At 35.1% G+C, this 26,170-nt stretch overlaps 1 protein-coding gene across 7 annotated transcripts in view; it reads right to left on the reverse strand.

Moving 5' to 3' along the window:
* Window positions 1-26,170, reverse strand: part of LOC104854354 (ankyrin repeat domain-containing protein 26) — a 105,552-nt gene that overhangs the window by 65,169 nt on the left and 14,213 nt on the right. For 4 of the 7 annotated variants that reach the window (XM_010612847.3, XM_010612848.3, XM_010612853.3 and 1 more), the window contains exons 6-18: window positions 25,657-25,692; window positions 23,489-23,522; window positions 20,536-20,605; window positions 17,900-17,960; window positions 17,647-17,807; window positions 16,500-16,559; window positions 16,090-16,216; window positions 15,760-15,815; window positions 12,240-12,333; window positions 9,053-9,151; window positions 8,478-8,506; window positions 8,321-8,393; window positions 6,630-6,685 (exon numbers count right to left, since the gene is read on the reverse strand). In XM_010612847.3, coding sequence (XP_010611149.1) covers window positions 6,630-6,685; window positions 8,321-8,393; window positions 8,478-8,506; window positions 9,053-9,151; window positions 12,240-12,333; window positions 15,760-15,815; window positions 16,090-16,216; window positions 16,500-16,559; window positions 17,647-17,807; window positions 17,900-17,960; window positions 20,536-20,605; window positions 23,489-23,522; window positions 25,657-25,692 — 956 coding nt within the window. The remainder of the gene's footprint in view (window positions 1-6,629; window positions 6,686-8,320; window positions 8,394-8,477; window positions 8,507-9,052; window positions 9,152-12,239; window positions 12,334-15,759; window positions 15,816-16,089; window positions 16,217-16,499; window positions 16,560-17,646; window positions 17,808-17,899; window positions 17,961-20,535; window positions 20,606-23,488; window positions 23,523-25,656; window positions 25,693-26,170) is intronic. The other 3 variants (XM_010612849.3, XM_010612850.3, XM_010612852.3) reach the window with 3 other exon arrangements.

Genomic DNA, 26,170 nt, shown 5'->3' on the forward strand with positions numbered 1-26,170 from the left:
TACAGATAAGTGAGGCATATAGGACTCCAACTAGCCACGATCAAAAAAAAAATCTACACCTAGACATATAATAATCAAGATGCCAGAAACCCAACAGAAGAACAAAATACTACAAGCAATAAGAGAAAAGAAACAAATCACATTCAAAGGAAAGCCTATCAGAATCACAGCAGACTTTTCAACACAAACCTCAGGTCAAGGAGAGCCTTGAGTGAGGTATTTCAAGTCCTAAAAGAAAACAACCTCCAAACAAGACTGATGTATCCTGCAAAACTCTCTTTCAAAATGGATGGAGAAATAAGATACTTCCATGACAAAGAACACCTGAGAAACTTCATGAATAATAAACCAGCACTACAAGGAATTTTAAACAATATCCTAGAAAAGACAATGAAGATCACAACACTGTGAGGCCCAACAGAGCAAATCAAATAGCAAAGACAAGAAACTAAAAGGAGAGGGGAAAAATTAAAAAGAGTCAGCAAAAGGACAATAACATGACAATAATAAGTCAGTACATATCAGTATAAACATCAATGTCAGTGGCCTCAATTCACCAATCAAGAGAAACAGACTGGCAGAATGGATTAAGAAGCAAAATCCAACAATATGTTGTATACAAGAAAAACACTCAGTGCAAAAAGAAGCCCATAGGAAGTGACAGGGTGGAAAACAATTCTCCACGTGACAGGAGCCCAGAAAAAAGCAGGGGTAGCAATCTTATTGACAAAGTAAATTTCAAACCAAAACTGATTAAGAGAGACAAAGAAGGCCACTACATCCTTGTAAAGAGAACAGTGCAAGAGGAAGAAATGACAATCATAAACATATATGCCCCCAACTATATAAAACAAATATTAAGAAACACGAAAAACCAATTACCACTAATACAATTGTAGTGGAGGATCTAAATACCCCATTATCACAAAGAGACAGATCATCTAGGCAAAAAATCAGCAATGAAATACCAGAACTGAACCAAACTCTTGAATGGCTGGACTTACTACACGTCTATAGAGTGTTTCAGCCCACAAAATCAGAATATACTTCTTTTCAGCTGCACATGGGTCATTCTCCAAGATAGATCACATATTAGCTCACAGAACAGGTTTGAATAAATGCAAAAGAATCGAAGTTATTCCCTGTATATTATCAGAACACAGGGCAATAAATCTGGAGATCAATAGCATAAGAAACCCTAGGAACTTCACAAACACATGGAAATTGAACAACACTCTCCTGAACAATCAATGGATCACAGGGGAAATTAAAGAAGAAATCAGACAGGATTTACAAATAAACGAAAATGCCAATACAACATACAGGAATCTCTGGGACACAATGAAAGCAGTTCTACGTGGAAAATTCATACCATGGAATGCCCACATTAGGAAAACAGAGCAATCTCAAATAAACAATCTAGCGATGAATCTTAGACTCCTAGAAAAACAAGAGCAAAAAAAACCCAAAGTTTGAACAAGAGAGGAAATGATAAAGATTAGAGCAGAAATCAATGCAATGGAAACTAAGAAAAAGATACAAAAAATAAATGAATCGAAGAGTTAGTTTTTTAAAAGAATAAATAAAATTGATAAACCTTTAGCAAACCTTATCAAAAAAAGGAAAGAAAAAGTTCAGATCCATGCAATCAGGAATGAAAAAGATGAAGTCACAAGAGATCCCACAGAAATCCAGAGGATCATTAATACCTACTTTGAGAACTTATAGTCTAATAATATGGAAAATACAGAAGAAATAGACAGATTTCTAGATACTTATGAATTACCTAAGTTGAACGAAGAAGATAAAAACATTTAAACACCCCAATTACAATCAATGAAATTGAAAATGTAATTAAAAACTTACCAACAAAGAAAAGCCCAAGGCATGATGGATTCCCTGCTGAATTTTACAAGACATTTAGAGAAGAACTACTGCCATTACTCTTCAGACTTTTCAATGAAATTGAAAGGGAAGCAATACTTCCAAATTCATTCCTAGAAGCAAGTATCACTTTGATTCCCAAATCAGGGAAAGGTGTAACTAAAAAAGAGAACTACAGGCCAATCTCCTTAATGAATATAGATACAAAAATCCTTAATAAGATACTAGCAAACGGAATACAGAGGATCATCAAGAAGATCATACATCCTGACCAAGTTGGATTTATTCCTGGGATGAAAGGATGGTTCAACATATGTAAATGAATAAATGTAATACACTATATTAACAAAGTTAAGGACAAAAACCACATGATCCTCTCGATAGATGCAGAAAAAGCATTTGACAAAATTCAACACCCATTCATGATAAAAACGCTGCAAAAAATTGGAATAGATGGTCTATATCTCTGCTTAATAAAAGGCTATCTATGAAAACCAACAGCCAACATCATATTCGATGGCCAAAAACTGAAAATGTTCATGTTAAAATCAGGAACAAGACAAGGATGCCCAGTATCACCACTCCTCTTCGATATAGTTCTGTAAACATTAGCCATAGCAATTAGACAAGAGAAAGAGATTAAAGCAACAGATAGGAAAGGAAGAAGTTAAACTGTCATTATTTGCTGATGATATGATACTCTACATTGAAGACACAAAAAAACTCCACCAAAAGACTTCAAGACTTAATTGACACTTTTAGCAGAGTAGATGGATATAAGGTCAACATCCAAAAATCAATAGCCTTCTTGCACACAAATAACAGACTCACTGAGCAAGAAATTAGGGAAACAATTCCTTTCACAATACCACCCTAAAAAAATGAAGTATCTAGGAATCAATCCAGCAAAAGAAGCAAAAGACCTCTACACTGAAAACTACAGCACCCTGAAAAAAGAGATCAAAGAGGATGTAAGAAAATGGAAACATATCCTCTGCTCCTGGGTAGGAAGAATAAACATAATGAAAATGGCCATACTACCAAAACTGCTATACAGATTCAATGCAATGCAATTCCAATTGAAATTCCAACCCTATATTTCACAGAACTAGAAAGAAAAATCCAAAAATTCATTTGGAACCAGAAGAGACCTAGAGTAGCAAAAGCCATACTAGGCAACATGGCAGCGGGTATAACAATTCCCAATCTGAAACTATACTACAAAGCCACTATGATAAAAACAGCATGGTACTGGCAAAGAAACAGACCTGAGGATCAGTGGAACAGACTGGAAGACACAAAAACAACTCCAGATGCACTCAGCTACCTCATCTTGACAAAGGAGCTGACCATCCCCACTGGAGGAAAGACAGCCTCTTTAATAAATGGTGTTGGAAAAACTGGGTCACAATCTGCCAAAGATTAAAGCTAGACCCTTATCTTTCACCATACACTAAACTAAAATCAAAGTGGGTTAAAGATACAAATATTAAAAAAGAAACACTAAACTTGCTGGATGATAAGTTAGGCAGAACTCAGGAAGACATTGGCACAGGAAAAGACTTTATGAACAAATCCTCAGTAGTAAGGGAACTAGCAGAAAGAATCAACAACTGGGATCTTATCTTATTAAAAAGCTCTGCACTGCAAAAGAAACCATCAAAAGAACTAAGAGACAATCTACACTGTGGGAAAAAAATTTTACAAGCTGCTCATCAGACAACGGACTATTATCTAGAATATATAAAGAACTCAAGGGCCAGGGATTTAGCTCAGCGGTTTGGTGGCCTGCCTTGCAAGCGCAAGGACCTGAGTTCAATCCCCGGTACCAAAAAAAAAAAGAGAAAGAACTCAAAACAACCAGCCCCCCAAAATATAAAGACCCAACTCAAAAATGTGCATCTGAAATGAACAGACATTTCTCAGACAAAGAAGTAAAAGCAGCAAATAAAATTGTTTGAAAATATGTTCCACATCACTGGTCATTCGAGAGATGCAGATGAAAACCCCACTGAGATTCCACCTCACCCCACAAAGAATGGCTGCTATCAAGAAATCAATCAATAACAAATGTTGGCAGGGCTGTGGGGAGAAAGGAACCCTTCTCCATTGTTGGTGGGAGTGCAGACTGGTGCAACCACTATGGAAATCAACATGGAGATACCTCAGAGCTGGGACTGGAGGTTCCATTTGACCCAGCCATCCCTCTGCTGGGTATTTTTCCAAAAAAATTTAAAAATCATACCACAGTGATATATGCACACCAATGTTTATAGCGGCACAGTTTGTAACAGCTAAAACTTGGAAACAGACCATTTGCCCATCAGTTGGAAACTGGATAAAGATGTGGTTTTTCTATAAAATGGAATACTATTCAGCCATACAGAATGAGAAATTAGTCATTCATAGGAAAATGGATACATACTGAGGATATACTATTAAGTGAAATAAATAAGTCACACCTATAAATACTGAATAGTTTCTCTGGTGTGAAAAACTATAATAGTACACAAGATCGTAATGGGATAATTGTGTGAAATAAGAAGAAAAGGGCTAAAGGTGTAGGAAAAGTGGGAAGGGTAGGGGAAAGGGAATAAGGGAAAAAAATAGGAGAAAATGAAAAAATGGAAATAAGGTTTTGAAAATGGGGAGGGGAGGAGGGGGTGAAGGGAGGGCAGGGACAAGGGGAAAAAAATGAGAACCATGACCTATCATGTGAAGGTACAAGATCCCCGTAATGAATGTAACTGTATTGTATACCTAGATTGTACCAATAAACTCAATAAAAAGAAAAAAAATCACTATGGAGATCCCTCAGTACAGTAAAATTAGAAATTCCATTCAATCTAGCTATTCTCTAAGTATCTTCCCCAAAGAGTTAAAGACATCATACTGCAACAGTACACACATACCCATTATTAATAGCAGGAAAATCCATAAAAGCTAAATCTTGGAATTGGCCTATATGTCCATCAACAGATGAATGGATAAAGAAAATGTGAGATATATATATAGATATATATATTCATATATATTCATATTCGTTGGAGTACTACTAAAATATACAGAAGGATAAATTTTAGTTATTTGTAGGAAATGGATGTAGTTTGAGACCCTAATGCTAGTGAAATAAATCAGTCACAGAAGCTTCACACATCAGATGGTTTCTCTTATATGGGAAATTGAAAGTATAAATAATTCAAAGAGCAAAATAAAAGATTATAGGATACAAGGAGATAGATCTTATGCAAATAGAAATCTAAATGGATTTAAGAAAGAAGAGGGTAAGGGGAAGCATAAAGGACTAGGATTCATGCAATATGTACCTGTACCAACTCCCCAAGATGCATGTATTTATTATATATCATAAACATTACTAATAAGAAAATGTGTTTCACCTTTTGAGTTTTCAAATGGTGGCTCTTGCTCAGGACAAAGCAAATTTTTATTTTTCACAGATTTCACCCATCCTCTCCTTTAAATAATTAGGCATGAGTTGTACATTATTTTTCTGCTCTAAGCTGTCTTTTAAGATCAATATTTCCTCATGCTTTTTCACACACGAAGGTCGCAAGTGTGAAGACACATCCCCTCTATCACCATCTATACTTCTTTTTGGTTCTTGAGACACTTTTTGCAGATGTGAAAGTGGAACATCAGTTTCCTTGGTTGGATTCTCAGATGTCTTTTCTTTAGGGGTGTGTATTTTTAAAATAATCTTATTAATAATAATCAAAAGGTTTGGAAAAAAGGAAAACTAGAAAATTAAAATTTAGTCAGTTTGATGTCTTCACATACTTCTTGTTCAATGGATTCTAACGAAGAAATGAAAAATAATATACCTTTCCCTAAAACAAGAGAAAAACATGATCCAAGAAACTTAACTTTGTCCATGTTTGTGGGGACTCAAGTATGTGCTAAATTTACCAAAAATAAATTAGAGGATGCTTAATGTTATAAAGCTTTTCTCAAATATTTTACCTTACCATTCTTTACATAATGAACCCTAAGAGTACATTAGTCTTTTTTCTAAAGATTAGTAACGAGTATACATGACCTATAAATTACCAAGAGACCAAATCACCATAAGAATGATTCAAATTATACACCATGACAGTGTCTGCAAGTGTTATGCATCTATATGAACTACCTCTGTTAAATCCAGTTGTAACATATTCTAATTTACACTAAAGACAGTGAATGAAAACATTTTAGTAATAGTTACCAATTTCTCATATTGAAATGAAATAAGAAAGCTATTATTTGTATTGTAATACCAAAACTCTTATTTTGGAAGGTATGATTCTCTTACTAGGTAGCTGGGTGATTTTCTGATCTCTCAATGTAAACAATGAATCTGTTAAGGAGGAACTGAATCTTTAACATAGCGATTGGTAACATGAAACTCTAATGTTGAGCCTTGAGGGATAATCACTGTTAAACACCATCCAACTCAATGTTGTCATACCTACATTGTTTCTAACATTGGATATTATACAGAAGGAAGCACAGACATTTTTCAGGAAATAAAATTGTGGCTCAATTCTAAAATTTAGCTATAAGTTACTACATATTCTAAGAATAGCTTGTCTATGATTAGCTAAAATATTTAAAAAATTAAATATTAAATTGTGATTTATTGCTTCTAAAGACTAGTCAAAAAAGTAATTTCATTTGGTCTAAACTACCTTATTAAAGCAAATTAAACAATTAAACCAGAAATATAAATTTAAATTTTTACCCACCTGTTCATGGCTATTTTCACAGCCATCAAGCCTTTTTTGCTCTTCCTCTGGTTCTTCTGAAAAATGTATATATAAAGGTAAAATAAGCTACTTAATAGATAAAAAGTGAGAGTATAAAATAGAAAAAAATTAATAATACAAATATATTCTTATTTTCCCAGGTAAGAATTTGAATTCACCCTAACTTTTGGATGAATACTTTAAAAACACTTTTAATTATCCCCAAATTAACAAATCATTTGGAAAGACATTACATGACACTGCATTGAACACATATAGATCTCTTAAAAGATTCATCATGAATTCATCAACTTAGCTGATGAACACTCAGAAACATTTAAAATTCCACAGAAACACACACACACTACATACTATTCTTTACCTCATAACTATTTTTAAATAACCCAGTGTGTTATCTCTAATACTACTGTTACTTTTTACACCTTTATGAGTGAATACCCATTTATCTGAGATGTCTTCACTCTATAAGCAACTTTTTAAAAATCTTTTTTTAATGACTAGTCTGTTATGTTAGTTTTCCTTGTGATTTTTTTTCCAGAGGTACATAAGTGTCCTTTTCTTTGGTACTTTTATCAATGTTTCTTCTGTATCTTTACCACCTAAACTACAAACTTATTTCTTTGTTAACCATTTTGCTCCTGGAATGGGTGGAACAATCTTTAAAATCATCTTTGTATACACAGCTTTCCTTCATCTTAATCAATATTTATTGAATTCTTGCTAAGTGCTAGGCAGTGGGGTTTAAAGAGTATAAATAAAAGGTATGCTTTTCTAGAGCTAACTCCTGAGCTCAGAATTACAGTGAGGTTGGCCAGACAGAGGGCAGGAAACTGAGAGCATAAAAGGCAGTATCAAAAGAGAAAGAAAGTATGAAATACAGGTGGTACTTGTCTAAAAATAAGAGTGCAAAGGAAAATATCACTAGCTGTTAGTAAAGCCAGAGTATTCATGAGGGCAGACAAAGGACTGAAGACAAATTAGAAGTCAGATCATGAAAGTCTATAGGTAACTTTAAGATGCCTGGACACTAATGCTTTGAAGAGTGGTTTATGGTCAGGTTTGTTTCAGAGATCAATCACTCTAAAAAGTGATGAGGATGAGTGTGCCATATGAATAAAGCGAGGGAGATTAATGGAAGGAAACTGTGCCAAATAAACCTAGTGCAGGCCTGAACCTCTTAAAAGATTCCACAAACTGTTTCCAGAAAAACTTCTGGTATATGCAAGGCTCTGAATTTACTTGAGTTTAATCCTCAGCAGCAGAGAGGAGGGAGGTGAAGAGGAAGGCAAAGAGAGGAGGAGGAGCAAAAAAAGTCACTTGTATGGGTAGATAACTTTGGATGGTACAGCTTGTAGTCACTACAGCAGGAGATGACTCGTAATCTATTATGTTGCAAGATTTGTTACTACAGACATGATGACATGATTAAGGATCCAAGATGGGAACATTAGGGTATTAAAACGTAAGTAGAAATATCTTAACACATTAAATTTTTTTTTCTCTTATGCTTGTAAACACCTTAACTGTAAATATGGACATCAACATCACATCTGAATTACTTATGTCAAATCCATCCAAAAATATGGGAAAAACATAATGAGAAGACTGTGCACATCTCAAACATTTTAATGTACTGTACTTTCCAGAGTGATCTGTACTGCAGAATTTACCTGAGTTGCATGTCCATAAATCCTCCATTGCTACTGCTTTATTCAGAACAGTACTTTTCCTTTCAATGGCAGGCTGAATGGGGTTTGAAGTGAGATATTTAATAAATACTATGTATTTCAAGAAGCACTTAGTCAATTCAAGATACAAAGTTATTACCTTCAAGTGAAGACATTCCTCAGCTGATTCTGAAAAGCAAAAGGGAAACATAATCAATTATGTGTAAATATGAGAAAGCCAAACACACATTCATGCAGAGTTAGCATGGAGCTGAATCCTCATGCTCTGCTTTAGCAGCAATTACTTTAGGTTTTGGGTTTTCTCCCCCATTCGTTAGGACAATATGACGGAAAAATCATAATACAGGTCTAATAATACATGCTGTTAAGATTTCCAAAATGAGATTATGCTTCCAAAGGCCATAACTAAAACAGAAAAGTGAGCATATACCAATGTGCATATACATGCCGACTGATGGAGAAAGTGATCTCAGCAAGTCATGACCCTGAGAGGATGGACGTCAAAGCTGATGGTATACCATTACACTACAAGTATTTAATTGTGTTCTTCAATTTGTCCTGAAATTGTCAGAATTTGTCAGAAAGGACAAAGTTGTGGTAACAGTTCAGCGGAATATATCATTCCTCTCATCAAATAATTATTCTGAATTGAATAGCTTGGACATATACTTGTAGAATAATAGTTAATAAAAATGTTGATTTTTTTTTTCATACCCTTGTGGGCTACTGGTATGCCTACATTTCCTGTATCCTCCAGTTTAGCGATCTTAAAGTTTCTTGATCCATTTATGCAAGAAGGTATATAAATCACATCTAAGAAATAATGCACAATAAGTTTCGAAAAGGAAAAGATAAGCTGAATTGTCATAGAATTATTTGATACTAATTACCTTTTATATTTCAAAATCAGTGTGATATTTACTAAAAAGTAACAATTTTGGTATTCAAGGAATGAACTCATGATGTCTCTCATTTTCAAAACTGGTTTGGTACATTATGTTAGTCTTTAAAGGATTTGTGTGAGTATCTTTTATTGTATCAAAAATTTAGCTATCTTTTAAAAAAGTCAGCCCTTCTATATGCAAGTTAATCTCTCATGTGAATAACCAGTTATCAATTAAGCATAAAACTTTGATGCCTGATAGTGACATAAGGAGAGGAGGTGAGTGGCTACAGTTCAACCTAATTCTAGTACTCCTCCCTTCTCCTAATCATCTCTGGAACAGCAATAAGCTATTCTTCCAATGTGTGAATGAACATACAGCGAGACCACAGGAACTGAGTTCTCTTCCTCATTGTTAACTCCAAAGTTACCTATCTAGTTTCCTTCTTTCCTTTCTTCTTTCCACTAAATAATCCCTCTTCCTTTCAAAAGTGATATCTAGATTTATGGTCTTCATTCTGTTCATTTATTCCTTTTTTTTTAAGAGTAGGAAAAATCTGAGGGAAAGAAAGCTTCTGTCTAAAAGAGACAGCTTCTGTATACAGAGATAGAAGGGGGACCAGAAAGTGGGTTGCCCACTTACCTCACTTCTCCAAGCTGTTTTATACAGCAAAGTCATGTGGTAAGGTGGGTACAAAGTGGAACAAAACTATAAGACCCAATGGAAACTTAAAAGGTGGGGCAAAATCATGACCAAACAATAAGATTAGTACAGTCACCCAGGTAATAGTAATTAAATGGGGGGGGCTCAAATGAGGGAGTAAATCATGTAGAAAGTATACAAGGATTTTCAATAAGGGTGGGGATCAGAGATATTAGCTGGAAAGGCTGGGTTAAAACCTTGGCCCCCCACCCAGGTGATTGATACCTATTTAGAATATCAATTACTGCTATTTATCCCTAGGGGAAGCACAAGGGTATAGTAGTTTCTCTCTTTTTACAATTCTGGTCACAGTGAACCTGGCTTTATTGTCCTCCATGTTGGCTCCCTGCTGTGTTGGCTCCTTGAGGGCTGGCTCCTTGAGGGAGGCCCTATCTAACTACCTATAAGATATCTAATTAACTTATTTATCTGCAATGCTCCCTACTCTGAAAAAGTACCCCTAAGTGCTGTGAGGAGGCAAAGGGCAAAGACAGCTCTGGCTACTTCCACCTGAAAAGGGTCCTACTTGTGATCAGCAGTTAGAGTTACTCTACAGAGGGTCTATCTAAAGGCCTTCAATAGATGCCAGAAATTGTCATCGTGGGAGCTACATAGCTTTTAAGTCTGAAGGGAAAAAGCCAAAGAAACATTTAAGAATTCATGGTATAAATTATAAGGTCAGCAGGATTACTATGAATATAGCCCACAAAGAGGATAAAGATAAGGTCCAAGGGACTTCAGAAACCAACACAGAAGTAGTATAGTTTAGCAGTTATGAGCTGTTTATAAGGTCGATCTAGTGGATCCCAGTAAAAGAAGTCTAGCACATTTGTCACTGGTTCCACTTGTATGACCTCTTGGAGTTTGGCAGCCTTTAGGCAAGAAAAAACAAAACATGTAAGAAGTTAGAGTATGCATAATCTAAGCATGAGCACACTGGAATGATAAGGCAGGTTGGGGAGAATGTCACACTCATAAATTGAAACAGTGATTGAACCTGCTGGACTTGGATTCTTTCATTGATAGAGGTTATCTATAAGCCTGATACTTTCTTATAAGTCTCTCTAGTTTTAGCTGCATTTACTCCTTTTTATGGATTATTCCTACTATTTCCTTATTTGGCAGTGGTATCATAGGATTCTAATTTCTATTTCTTCATCCTCTGCTCCTTTTCCTGTGGCTAGAAACATTTTCAGAAATAAAAACAGAATTTATGCTTTCCCTCGGCCCTCTTTTGTCTTGAACTATTATCCAATAAGCTCTTTATTCAGATTTCTCTGAAGGGAAGTTGATACCCGGCCATTCCTGGTGGTCTGAGGACAAGCAGCATTGGCATCACTTGAGGACTTACTAGAAACAGAGGACCCGAGGCCTGTTGAATCAGAGGAATGGTTTAACACAGTCCCCAACAAGGGGTTTCATTACAGTTGAAAAGCTCTAGCCTATACACTATATACAAAGCCTTTACCAAATCCCCTTACCTAAACTTATTTTTTGTAATCTAGCATGGTTCCTCCTCATCATATCCCTCAAATAAAAAGTGTAAGTCATAAGCTTTCCAATGGATTTTTTAATGGACCATAATTTCCCTGACCTCTCCATAATGAATCTTATTCCTTTCTTTTTTTCAGTGCTCTTATTCTGGATATACTACCTTGGGAAATAGCATCTTTTAAAAGTTGCAACATTTTATAAGAAATTCTGTAACCAGAATAGTACCTTCATGAAACAAGGTACCACTGAAAGCAAATGTGTGGCTGATCATGTATGTTTATATTTATCTGTAATAAATAAAACACAGCTCTGCATAATATAGTACTTCAATCCTCAATGCATTCCCAATGATGAGAGGATAAGAAAAGTGGAAAATTCTGCTCTATTTCTCCATCAAGATTTGGTACTGAAAGCTCATTTTATATTCTTGTTCCACTTCTCATACCTTGCTCTTCCTTTTTCTAAAGAAGTACATTATTTTTCTACCCCCATACTTTATTGTTTTTCCTTCATTTACTCCTTGCATTATTCTTCTTTCTTATTCTTCACTCCTTTCTCTCCTCTTTATGTTTTCCAAATTCTCTCAGACCTTATCATAGCTTGAATAGAATTAATAATTCAGCTCCTTTAGCAACTCTCAAATTCAACCTGTTGCTGAAAGTTGATATATGTAACTTATAACTACTTTACTTCTCTTTTTCCTTACTATGTACTTAATAGGTAATTTTCTTCAGCTATTAGAATATAGCAATACTTTGGATTAAAAAAAAACACTGTCAATGACTTTTCTAAAAATATATATATTTATATATATTTCTTACCTTCTACTTGTCTGTTTCCTCTATGTTTTCCTTTTTTATCTGCAGGTCCAGATAAATGATCAACAGACTTCTGTGGAAGATTCTCAGAGAGACTCTATTAAAAATAGTACATCAGTAATGAGTTGAATAAAGATTTCCTAATCATTTTCTATGAAGATACCTCATTTTTCTATCTTAAAAACAATCAGAGCCAGGAATGGTGGTGCCCACTTATAATCACAGTGTTAGGAGGCTGAGACAGGAGGACTGCCATAAGTTTAAGACCATCCTGAACTACATAGTGAGACACTGTCTCAAAAAACCCCCCAAAATCAGTTAGATTTAATAATGGGAAGCACATACTAAAAACCAGAACATTTCAAAGACAACCTTATGTCATGCCCACTTTGTATCTCCACATGGGTGCTGATGTTGTAAAGCATGCCACAGGAGAGATTCATAGACAAAATACTATCTGATGTGCATTATTTCAATCTGGCTTCAGAATACCTAACTATACTTTGCATTCCCCAACAAGGATAATTATTATTATTTATTTATTTATTTTTTTTTTGGTAATGGAGATCAAACGTGGGCCCTTGTGCTTACAAGGCAGGTGGTACACCACTGAGCTAAATCCCAGCCCAAAATAACATTATTTAAAAATACAGATATACATGAAATATTTTTAAACTATAAGATGTTTTTGTGTGTGAATGTTTGTGATATATAATAATTACATTTGTTTTGGGGAACTGGTACATATGTTATCATTTATTGATCACCTTTGTTCCTTCACCCCCTATGGTCCCTTTCCCTTTGCTGATTAAACAGATTCTTGTAAGTACACTTGCTATAATTCAGCATTTAATATTTCTAATCACAGAAGTCATTTTAGTGTTAAAATACTTGGCAAGCTAAGAAACTTCAGTGTCTCACAAACAACATAGTAAAAGCTGATTCATTTATGTAAACAAGGGCTTAGGGAAAAAAATGTAATGCTTTTGGTAAAATTTTTATTGATAGGAAAAATGGCTAAAAATAAAAATATACCATTAATTTTTTGTTACATTGAAATAACAGTACACAAATATTAGACACTGTATGCAACTATTTCCAAATTAAGAACTTTAAGAAAGTATAAAAAGCCTTACTAGGGCAGCATAAGAACTTTTATTACATTTCTAAAAGGTTCCAAGTGCTTATTTATACATTTTATTTTCTATACGTTATAAAACTAGAAGTGATTATGATGAAAGTTGTACTTCCTGCTTCCTGGACACTCTAGGATATTAAAAAGATGGACAGATGTGGACTGCTCTCTCTGTCCAGAATGTCCTCTTACACTTTGACATGACTGTCTTCTTCTCATCCTTAATTAGGTAGCAGTTCATTCTCTTTCCCATCTTAACTACAAACCCTCTCAGAGTTTTCTAGCATTCCCAGGCAATGCAGCAGCTGTTTCTACCTAAGATATCAGGCCTTTCTTACAAATGTCCTCTCTACGGGAGTGGCTGCCATAAAGGGGGTACTCAATACATTCCACATTCAAAATTGGTTTCTGCTTTTTAAAACATAACAAAACCAAACGGTGATTATAATGTCATGTATTTACGACTCCTCAATCTCTTCCTTCTCCTGAATTGTTCCTTGCAGATCTATACTTGTTGGGTTATTTTTCTCTCCTTGTTGAGACAAAATACCCAACACCCAAAGTTAGAGGGGGAAAGGGTTTATTTGACTCACAGTCTGTAGAGGTCGCAATCCATAGTTGGCTGGCTCCAAGGCAGGGGTGACAAACAGGCATCACCAAAGAGAAACAATGGGGAAGCCACAAGGTAACAAAGGCAACAAGGAACCTTTACCCCATCTTCTGACTCTTTTATTCCATTCAAACTACCGGGATTAGGGCAGTGCTAGTCACTCATGTGTAGTGCTTTAGGTAATCACATAGCTGTAATCCCAACATCATACATTCCAGATTCACCTACCTCTAACTGAATGAGGGTTTTGAGGGAAATCCAGACCCAAACCATAATAGTTGGCAATCCAAATACAATAATACTTTCAGTTCATTAAGTTTCCAAGTTACAAGCTGTAAAAATTATGATCTAAATATTTTCTCTGAATTTCACTGGCCATAGAGGCTGATCTAGAAGAATTCTTTAGTTTTTAGATCAACTTAATTTCAGAATCCAAGCTGATTGCTTGTAACATCTAAGCCTTAATTTTTTTTTATTTTTTTTTTATTGAGTTTATTGGTACATTTAGGGATACAGTACAGTTACATTCATTGGTGGGATCATGTACCTTTACATGGCAAGTCTTGATTCTCATTTTTTCCCCTTACCTCTGCCCTCCCTTCACCCCCTCCTCCCCTCCCCATCTACAAACACTTTATTTTCATCTTTTCATTCTCTCACATTTTTTTCTTTTCCCTTTTTGTTCTTCCCCTACGTATCACACCTTCCCTACACCTTTAGCTCCTTTCCTCCCATTTCTAAATGTCAGTAATCTTATTAGAATCTTATGCATTGTTGCAGAATATTCACACCAGGGAAACTATTTGGTATTTACACATGTGGGACTTATTTATTTCACTTAGGAGTATATCTTCAATATGTATCCATTTTCCTATGAATGAATCTATTCTCTCGCTCTTTATGGCTGAGTAATATTCCATTTTATAGAAAAACCACAACTTCTTTATCCAGTTTCCAACTGATGGGCAAATAGGTTGTTTCCAAGATTTAGCTATTACAAACTGTGCCGCTATAAACATGGGTGCGCATACTTCTCTGTGATATGATTCTTTTAGTTCTCTTGGAAAGATACCCAACAGAGGGATGGCTGGGTCAAATGGCACCTCCAGTCCAAGCTCTTTGAGGTATCTCCATATTGATTTCCATAGTGGTTGCACTAGTCTGCACTCCCACCAACAATGGAGGAGGGTTCCTTTCTCCCCACAACCCCGCCAACATTTGTTATTGTGTGATTTCTTGATAGCAGCCATTCTAAGCCTTAATTTTTAACTGCACTGGCTTCATTAAATGAGTCCTACAAATGAGCAGAAATGTACAATGCAGCAGTAATGTACTTAGACTTCATTCATTCCTTCATCTGTAGGGCGAGGAATTAAACCCAGATCTTCCTACTGAGATATAATCCTAGTCTTTTTTAGTTTTTGAAACGAAGTCTCACTAAATTGCTAGATTATCCAGGGTTGGAAATTGTGATCCTCTTCCTTCAGCCTCCCAGAGTACTGGAATTATAGATATGTGTCATCTTGCCTGAGAGATTACTTTATTAACTATGCGTTAAAAAATGTGAGGAAATAATTTCTTATAGGTATATGCACAGGTGAGAAAGTAAAGTCAAATTAACCTCCTTTATATTTAAATCTCACTTAATGCTTAGGATTTAGCTCAGTGGTTCTGCCGCCTGCCTTGCAAATGCAAGGACCTGAGTTCCATCCCCAGTACCAAAAAAAAGAAAAAAATATATATATATAGATAGATATAGATATATAAATAGACAATACCTCAGAATCCCAAGGTGATTCATCATCTTCTCCTAATCCCAGTGCAAACATCATATCTATAAAATGTAGCCACAGACACATTAATCAGAGCATTTACTTCTGTGAATTTTAAATATATGTACAAATCTATCTTCATGAATGATTCTATAAGATAAAAATAACAGTAAGAAAGAATTTCTGAGGGTTGAAGCAGCTTCTGGAAGAAGTTGTTGGAATGAAAATAAGAAAAGAAAAATTTTTAAAGAAATAGGTATCTTTTTTGATGTACACACATTTAAAAATAATAGTATCTAAACAAAAAAAAAAATTCAGAACTATTCACTAACTTACCACTTTTATACTTTTTGCGCCCTGCATCCACCTGAGTCAAACTGTCATTTGTTTGCTCTTGTGAAGCATTTTTAATAACACAAGTACCATTTTCTTCTTTTCTAATTTCTGACTCTGTTGCTTCTTCCTATATATATATATATATATATAAAATGAAACATCAAAAACACAAAAAAGCAAAACAAAAACACACACTTAGATATTTGCTCACCCACCCAGTCAGTCAGTAAGAATCAAATCATACGGGTTGCTCTAGAGAAGTGAGAACTGAAAATACATTCTGCGCTATGTGCAAGCAGGTGCAGAGATATATGAAAACAAGAACAGAAAAGGTATTTCATTGGTTCTACAACTGCGGTCCAAATCAAGGAAGTCAGGTCTACCCAGGAAGCTCAGGAAAAGCCACACACCTTTGGTCCTATTTTGAAAGGGAGAGGAAGTGGGCAGGAGGGTATGAAGAACATTCCAGACTGGGCAGCATAAACAAAAGAATGAGGCATGAAACAACACACAAGTGAGGGATGTCCAAGTAATAGGACAAAACTGTAATACAGTTCCTCAAATGGCATGGACAGATAAGACGGGAGCATCAGGGGCCAACCACACAATACTTGTCTCAGGCTAGAATGTGAACCTTGCCCTCTGTGTAATGGGGATCCAATATTCTTTAGAAAAGGCAACCTTGGCAGCAGTGTAACGTAGAAGAGATAATGGGGGAGGGAGGAGCAGAAAAGAATAGTACAAGTAGCAGGGCTTCTATGAGTTTACTTCCAGCCAAGGTCAACTGACTCCAATTAAATTCTTCCTCCCTAAATTAACCATTTGTCCTCTTCACTAAAGATATGCTAGTGCCCCTGCCTGCCATGCGTGTCATCAGCAGGTGTCCTGAGGCCTGCCCAGTTCCCCTCCTTCCCACTCTAATGAATGAACACTGGATGTTCTTGGTGCCTTTGGTCTTTGCTGCCCAAGGCAGCTTAGATCAGCCTGAGACCCATCTTTTTCTCTCAAGTCTCTGGGTATGGGTCCTTTGTTTTCTCTCTGTTTCCTATCTTGCAGATAATGTATTTGTCTCACAGGAGATCGCGGCCCAATGACAATGTTCTCTATAATCTATGAATATAAGATTTGCAGGATTAAATAACAGATAATCACTTTATTGAATTTAGCAAAAATTAAGATCACATTTTTAGTTCTTTATAATCAATTACAGGTAATTTAAAAGTAATTTCTAATATATAATAGAGCTTCTACTCTGAGTCTTGTTTTTATAATATTTGATTGACTCTTAATCTTATTATGAAGTCTTATCTTGCTTTGTAAATGAGTGTTCTCATTCAATATCACCTTCATATTCATTTTTATTGTTTTGTAATTCTTTCCTTCTAAAATGTCATACCTAAGAACATTTTACTCCCACCAACTTTTATAAATCTCAATTCTGTACATAAATATCTCTTATTATACTTGTTTTCTATTATGATCTTATGGCCCTATATTTCTTTCTAGAGTCAAATGTGACTAAAAGCATGGGGAAAAGTATTTAAAAAGAGGTCTTACTTTTGTGTCAGGTGATGGTGATATAAAGGAAGACTGAGAAAAGTTCTGGACGTTGATTGATGTTTTAGGAAGGGTTTCAACCACATCTTTGTTTTTACTAACAGAAATATTGTCCTTAAGCAAGGTTCTGTTTCCTGCTTCCCCAATGCCATATTTTGTTTCTATGACAATAAAAACAAATTAAATTGTACATAAAAATATCAGCAACTTCAAATCCATGAATAACATAGGAGTAGGCCATCTTTTAGCTTACGATTTTTCCTGGATTGTTGAGCAGCAGCCCATAGCTCAGTTATGTTTATTTTGGGGACATTCTAGAAAAAAAAATAATAGCTTCAAGAATCGGAAGTATCAAATCTAATAAAATAATATTCACCCTTACTACATGATTTAACATTAAGAGACCAGGTTTTAGAATTATTCAGATGTAGATTCAACCCCCAATCTACCATTTACTAATCTCCATCTTCTTCATGGGGTGATGTTTATGAAAGATGACAGAGATAGCCCAAAATGTTACTCCCCATACTAGAACATTTAGTAGACTATTTTCTTGACTAAAATAACCAAAAACTAATATTTTACCCCTCTGCAGTTTAGAGTACTTTGAAAAAAACCAACATTTTATGAAAAAAATTCATTTTTTGTTATATTTTGAATTTATTCACATGATTTATAGTTGCATGAATTACTTCATGAGGAGAACAATTAAGAGTTGAGTTTTCAGTAATATCTTATTTGATAGTTTAGAATTATGACTAGTATAAATTGCTTCTATTCTGTATGTCAAATAGGTAATGACAAATGATTATATCGATTCAGCTCCTTCCAAGAAAGACAGACAGAAAAATATGACAAGAATAAATCCTGTGGAGCAGTGATTGATAAACAAAAGCTACACAATCACGAAACAGAAAGATGTAAATAAATGTCATGAACATGAAGGTGGACTGAAAGGATACTGCATAGATGTTTTCTGCAAAGAAAAACAGGGTCAGAGGTAAATCATTTAAAAGAGGAAAGAAAGGACACACAAGGACACACAGACGCACACACATGCACACACAGACACATGGGTGGGAGGAGAAGAGAGAAGGGGTAGATGGTCAGACAACCGAATATAAATTTAAACCAAGAAAAGGAAAAATATTAATAATAAAGTACATAAAGAACTAGACTTTTGCTCAGTCTTTTAAAAAATTACGTTTGTATATTATAATTTTCTTTTGTTTTTTTTTTAGTACCGGGGATTGAACTCGGGTCCTTGCGCTTGCAAGGCAGGCCTCCGAACCACTGAGCTAAATCCCGGGCCCCTGTATATTATAATTTTTATAAATACTAAAATACTTATTCAATAACTATAACATAATTCAATTAAACATGCCTTCTACCACTACCTGAAAAATGTAGCATTAACACAAGAAAAAACAAAATGTTCCACCAATTTTCCATTTAGAAAAAGAACTGCTAATCAGAATTCTAAAGAGAAATGTTTATTTTGAAAAGACATATTTAGTAGAACATGGAGTAACTATTATAAAAATCATGCTATTACTTGTAAAATATATACACTACTTGTACAATTCTATTCTGTAGAAATCCATTTATTGACATTAAAAAATACCACTTCTTGGGTCTGGGATTTACCTCAGTGGCACCATGACTGCCTCATAAGCACAAGGTCCTCAGTTTGATCCCCAGTACAATAAAAAAAAAGCCAATAAAAATTGCGTCTTAATACAAAATACCATATTCCAAGTTTTCAGAATATGCACAAACATAATTCCTAATCTCTAGTAGCTCACAGTAATGCAAGAGCTTCAAAATGAATATTTTGAAGTACAAAAACTCCCAAAACTTGAAATGTTAGACTGAGATACAAGGACTGATTAGGAATTTTTAAAAACTATTAAGCAAAAATATTTCTTAAAGCTTTACCATATGGTTATTGAGAGTATCTAGTCCTAGAACTGATTAGTATTTTGGGTAAAATATGTATTCTTCAGTCAGATGAAGAATTTTAAATACAGTGCCCTCTTAATGAAAGAATGACTTAGAAAACACAGTGCAGTCAGATGTGGTGACACATTAATCCTAGTACTCAGGAAGTGATGCAAAAGGACACCAAGTTCCAGCCCAGCTTGGGTAATTTTGTGAGACCTTGACTAAGACAGACAGAGAGAGAGAGAGAGAGAGAGAAAGAGAGAGAGAGAGAGAGAGAGAGAGAGAGAGATCAGGGACTGAGGATGTAGCTTATTGCAAAAGCCCTATGATCCACTCCCAGAAGCAAAATAACTACAGAAAAATACCCTAATTTTTTAGTAATACAAATTTGAAGAAACAGATTTAAAATTTCTACGTTTAAAAAATTTTAGTATTATTTTAGTCTAAAAACAGAACCAAGAATATAAAAAAGATCTCCTAAAAATTGTATGATACTAAAATAAAAAGTACTTAAAAGAAAAAGTATATTTTATGTGCTACAAAGTTTTGAAAATAAAGGCACCAAAATTCCATGATAATTATAAATACTAATGGGATCCATTTTAAGGTTTATTTAGCCATGAGTATTATAAAAGTCATGGCAGTATGATTTAGAAGTCACAGTAAGGTACAGTTATCCAAATAATCCCTGACCAAATTTGGTATTTCTACTATTGTGAGAAAGCTTTGCCAAATACAATTTTCCTGTTATTATGTATTTTCTAACCCATTAGTTTTTCAGTCCCCAGTACTTTGGAGTACATACCAGTTATTTACCAAGGGAAAAAGGAAAAAAAACTTTCATATAACACCATGGTAGGTACACTATTGATAAATTTGAAGACTAAGCAATATACAAAGCAAAACTGAGAGGAAGAAAATTAATATCACAAAAGAGCACTTTACCTTGTTATCAAAATTATAGTCATCATCATCTGATGTAGGCCAGGAGTCAGAACCAGGTTTGTTTGAAAACCTTTAAGGTGAAAATAAAAACAAAAGCAGGTGAAGTTTGTCCTTAAAAACTATGAAGATTGGCTATCTGAATGATGTTTCTTGGTTGATACAATTAAAATTTCACCTGTTTTTAAAAATATAAAGCTTTTAGTTACTGTTTTCTGTCTCCTTCCAATTTATGAAATGGTCAATGAAGACTCATTTTCATTCCCACATCAGAGAGAGACAGCCAACAAACTAGCAGGGCCTGAAAATAATTTGTCTTTACAAATTGCCTGGCCTGAAGGCTGAACTGAAAATCCAACCAATGGCTGACATTAGTTTTGTTACCTGGACTGAAGCGAACCTGTTAACCTTAAAGTAGAAAGATATACTGTTCCCTTTCCATAGCCTATCCCTGTTCCAGCGACTAAGCTGAAAGTGATGATTTAGATGGGAAATATCTGCTGCAATTCTTCTGTGTAGGTGTTTGGATTATGAAAATGCTATACTCATCAGGTCACTCATCGATCTGCAAGTTCAGTAGCTGAATGTGCTCTCAGGAGGTGGGGCCTGGCTGGAGACAGGTCACTGGGCCAGGAACGGGAAGGGTATATTCCTGTGCCTGGCTCTTCTGTCCTCTCACTGTTTCCTGCTATGGAATAAGCAGCTTTCCTCCACCAAGCCTCGCTGCTGTGCTGTTTCTGCCTTGAGGCGAGCTAACTGAATCAAAATAAACGTTTCCTCCTTTAAGCTGTGGGTGTTGGGTGTTTTGTCCCATCGATGGGAAAATAACTGAAAGTGACTAACACTGCGTATCTCAGAAATGGCAGTCTTTGTTTTTTAGTATGGAAACCACTTACTAAGACAACTCTATTACTTCTCTTTACCCTAAAACAGTACAGGGAGATCTCCGAAACTTCAAACATTTTTGAAAGCTAAATGTAGAACAATCAAATCAATAGATAGATAAATTTCCCTGGGATAGATCAATCTATTAAAATTATAAAATCCAGTTATCTTTTCTGTGTGGTTCTGCCTTACTAAGGTACCCATAAAGTAGCAAAACTTTCATAGACATTCTGACAGTCAAGAGGGAGCTGGCTGTAAAAGGGCCCTGGTAGCCACACCTGTTACTCTAAACTCAATCTAAAAAACCTCTAAGTAAAAAACAAAACAAAACAAAAACTCTAAGTGCTCCTTGTCCCTGGTTACTCTTTGCAGGGCTTCATGGCAGTCTCCACTTAAATCTTCAGTCTATTGAGACACAGATTCTTGCGACAAGGATGGGCTTAAATAATGAACAGTAGATTTATCTATTTTCTTGCACCTAGAAAGAAAGCTACATCTCGAAGTCACAGTCATCAGCCTCAATGAAGGCATATTACCAACTATCAACTGAAGCTCCGCAACTACCTCCCAGTCAATCCTACCCCAGCCCTACCCTACACATACAGAAAGACATCAGCAAGTTGAGAAAAGAGGTGGAGGTGAGATATAACTGTCCTGGACCATCGACCCATGAAGTTCAGCTACTTCCAGTCCCCTAGGAGAGTTAAGGGCCCTAAGCTGCCCTCTGTAAACTGAGGAGGAAGGTGGTGATGGTACATTCCAATTTGGTACATAGATACTTCCTGGTGGCTCAAATTACCCTAACATATTTCAATAGAAATCTCCAATCTGTCAGTTCCTCCAACTAAACAAAAAGCAACAATCTGTTGAGGATTCCCTTTAACCCCCAATTTTAATATGCCTTTCTAGATAACTTTCAACATCTTGGGTCCTTAATTCCTGTGTCATTTTTATCAAGCTTGTGATAATCCACAATATTCTGATTTCTTTTCTAAAACCTTACTCCTGTCCAACCTAATGTTGTTGTTTTTCAAACCTGCCCATCCCCTGTTAATTCCATTCTTATCCTCTACCACTGGGCAAACTAGACTATTCCTCTATTCTATTATTAAAACACTCATAGAACAAAAAACAAGGAAGAGCAGTTAGATGTAGGAATTATGGAACTTGAGTTCAAATCTCATTTTTGCCATGTACTATATTCAGATAAATCACTTTTATGTCATTGGTCTTCAGACTCTAAATGAGAACAACCATTTGGTGAGGATGTTAAACATAGATTGAAACATCAGAGGGATTTTGACTGGTCTTTTAAGATTCCTTAAAATCCTGAAATTCTACATGTTTTTGATTCTGTCAAGAATCAAAAGAACAGTAAGAAATACTAAGGTAACAGAAATGAAAAAAAATTTCAAGAAAAGCAGAAGAGAAAGTTTAAAAAAAAGTCAGGAAAAGATTATACCCATGGAGCAGGGGTTAAGAAGGAAAAAAAAAATTCATGGAACTAGGCAAAAGCAGTAGCTTGAAAGAAAAACCAAACTGGGGAATCAGCCAAGTAAAGAAATCCATTAAAAATATCCCCATAGATGCTTAGCATAATCAATATAACAAGATTTATGTATCAATGGTCTTCACTTCCAGATCTGACCTAAAAATCTAATGATAAAAACATGGTTATCAGTTCAATCATTAATAACACAAACTCTTTAACTTTCCCCAGGCCTTTCAGGAAAACTAAACACACTTCATACATAGCTAACTGTATCTTTCTGAATTGATCTGATATGACCTGTATCTTGATCTCAGCATTGCAGGCAATGGTAGTGAATGGATCTGGGAACCAGGCAGGCTGACAGTTAAAGCACAGATCAGCTACTTCTTAATTATGGGATTGTGGGCCATTTAATCAATCTCTCTTAATGACTCCTCCCTTATCAGTAAAAAATAGATTATAAAAGCTCAGGATGGACAAAGTTGTCTATTCTGGATTAGAACACTGAAAAACATTAGTTTCTTTTCTCTGCACTTACTAATTAGTTTACATAATATTTAAAAATCTATAAATTCCTACCTGGTTAAAGAGTAATCTTCAGAACTCTCATCCACTATTAAAGAAGAAGTTAAATATATTTTGAATCAATAAAAAATACAAAATATTAAAAATATACTACACATTCTGATAATTTGTTAGAAAATATTCTTTTGGACTGTACCTGTAGGCTATTCTAGGATAAATATTAATTATACAATTTATAGGTAAAGCATTAAAAACTCTATTTTTTAATTATCAAATATAAGGAAGAATAGAATTTATCAAAATTTCATAGCTAAAAGTAAGCAAATTAGTGTACTCAATCCTAACTGAATGCTATCAGACAGAAATGGCATCATTAGCAGTATCAGTGGCATAAGCTGACAGTATCAAACAAATAGAATGATGTTTCTGAATTAATGGCACTAGGAACAATCACGTAAGACTGCACTTATTTGTTATAATACAACACTTGCTCCAAGTTTTCAGTTGAAACTGCTGAGTTTTAGGAGGAAGCATTCTACCACAAGGAAGCTATAATGAGTACTCTGATTTGCAGCACAGCAAAACATGGGAAACAGATCAGAAACAAAGATACTTGCAGAGACTGCCAAGTCCCAGTGGAGAAAAGCTCACAATTAATCAGTGTACCTACTCTTGCTAATCTTCTAGGGAAGATGCTAATGAACTCTTAGTTCTAGCTATTTTCTCTACCTTATGTGTGATGGAAGCAAGGCTCAAATTTATCTACTATCTTACTTCTCATGGAAAGAACCACTGCAAAGATCAGTCCCTTCAAAGACTCAGTCCACTTCAAAGAGTCAGAAAAGCTTAAAAGCCAGCACTGGGAAGGTTACAACCTATTGCCAAGTAGCACTATCTTATATGAAAAAATACATAAAAATAAAACCATTAACTCACTCAAGCTCTCAGAATGTGTCAAGTAAAAGAAAAAAATTTTTTAAATTTCATGTAAACTATGAAAAATACAAAAAACCAAAAGCCCTGGACTTTCCATGACAGAGAATCTACTCACAGTAAGGGATGGGGCTGGGACTCAGTGGTAAGAACATTGACACAGTATCCACAAGACCATTAAATCCTCAACATTGGGGGGATGGGGACCGATAATAATAATGATAAAGAAAGTCTGTCATGTTATAATAATATAATTCTCATACAAGCCCTCAAATGAAAAGTATTTTGATTCTCCTACAGTTTTCTTCATTCCTTGGTCTTATCTCCCAGGGCCAGGCAGGTATGAAAGACTCTGATACATTCTGTGAAGTGTGGCCCTTGCCAGTATTGCCTTCCATCTTTCAAGGGTCTCTCTGGACCCAATAGAGCAGGATGGTCTAGTTAGTGATGTGAAATTCAGCAAGATGTCATTTTTCTAAACCCTCCTTATTATGGGGAATCTCCATAAAAAGCATGCCTTTTGAGCATGTAGAGCATATGCCATCAGCTCACATGCATGCACACACACACACACACACACACACACACACACACACACACACACACACAATACACACACACACACACACACACACACACACACACACACTCACACACAAAACCAAGAAAAGAAGAACGAAGGCTGGAGGTATAGCTCAGTGTTAAAGCATCTGCCTGGAATGCTCAAAGCCTTGGCTTCAGTCACTAGCAACACCCCAAGAAAAAGAAAAAAAAAAGTAGTTCAAATAACATTTTAAATGATTACACTCAGTTACTCTGAAAATGTATTGTTTTAAATATTTAAGAAATAGCCACTGTATTATTCAAACTATGTAGGTATTCTAGTAAAAGCAAAACTCTCCAGACAGTGAAAAGATCAGTGGTTTCAATGTTGGGGAATGTGAAGGCTGAACCAGATGGAACATAGGAGCTATATAAGGCAATGAAACTATTCTATTCTATATATGACTCTACAATATGAATAACAATCATTATACATTTGCCTAAACTCATAGGATGCAGAACACTAAGAGTGAATGTTAACTGCAGACTTCAGATGACAATGGACCAGTACAAGTTATCTGTAACAAGTTATCCTCCTCTAGAGGAAGGCACTGGCAATGGAGAGAGGCAACCTATGCATGGGAGACACAGAGTAAATGGGAAATCTCTGTATCTGTCTTTCTATGAACTTAAACCTGCTCTAAAAAAGTTACTAGTAGAGTATAGCTCAGTGGTAGAACACTTGCCTAGCATGTGTGAGGTCCTGGGTTCAGGTCCAACTACTGCAAAAAAGAAAAAAAAAAAGGTATTAATTAAAAAAATAGCCACTGAACCTACTATTACCACATTATACCAACTCATGGTCACTTTACAATTTGAGATAATTAAAGATCAAAGTAACAGAGTATAGGTATTATCTCCTAAACTGAAGAATATGAATATATGGAACAATTTAAATTACATACTTAGGCAAGAATTGATGAAAGTGAAGTGACATAACATTTTTAGTGACACAAATCACTTTTTAGTGACACAACCATGCAATGATATTCATTTACTAAACGCAATGTTTACTAAAAAAATTAAAAAGCTTACTATAATGTTAGTATACAGAAAATAGACATGCTAATTTAAAAAACATTTTCAAGTTTAGGCTTTAAATAAATGAAATATTTTAGAATATAAATTTCTTATAATTCACTGCTTAAATAATTCTGAATTCTACATTATTAAGAAAGAAATTTTAAAAATATATAAATG

Source organism: Fukomys damarensis, unplaced genomic scaffold (genome assembly GCF_012274545.1).
Source record: "Fukomys damarensis isolate Sample0158 unplaced genomic scaffold, DMR_v1.0_HiC HiC_scaffold_17, whole genome shotgun sequence".
NCBI classification, from domain to species: domain Eukaryota; kingdom Metazoa; phylum Chordata; class Mammalia; order Rodentia; family Bathyergidae; genus Fukomys; species Fukomys damarensis.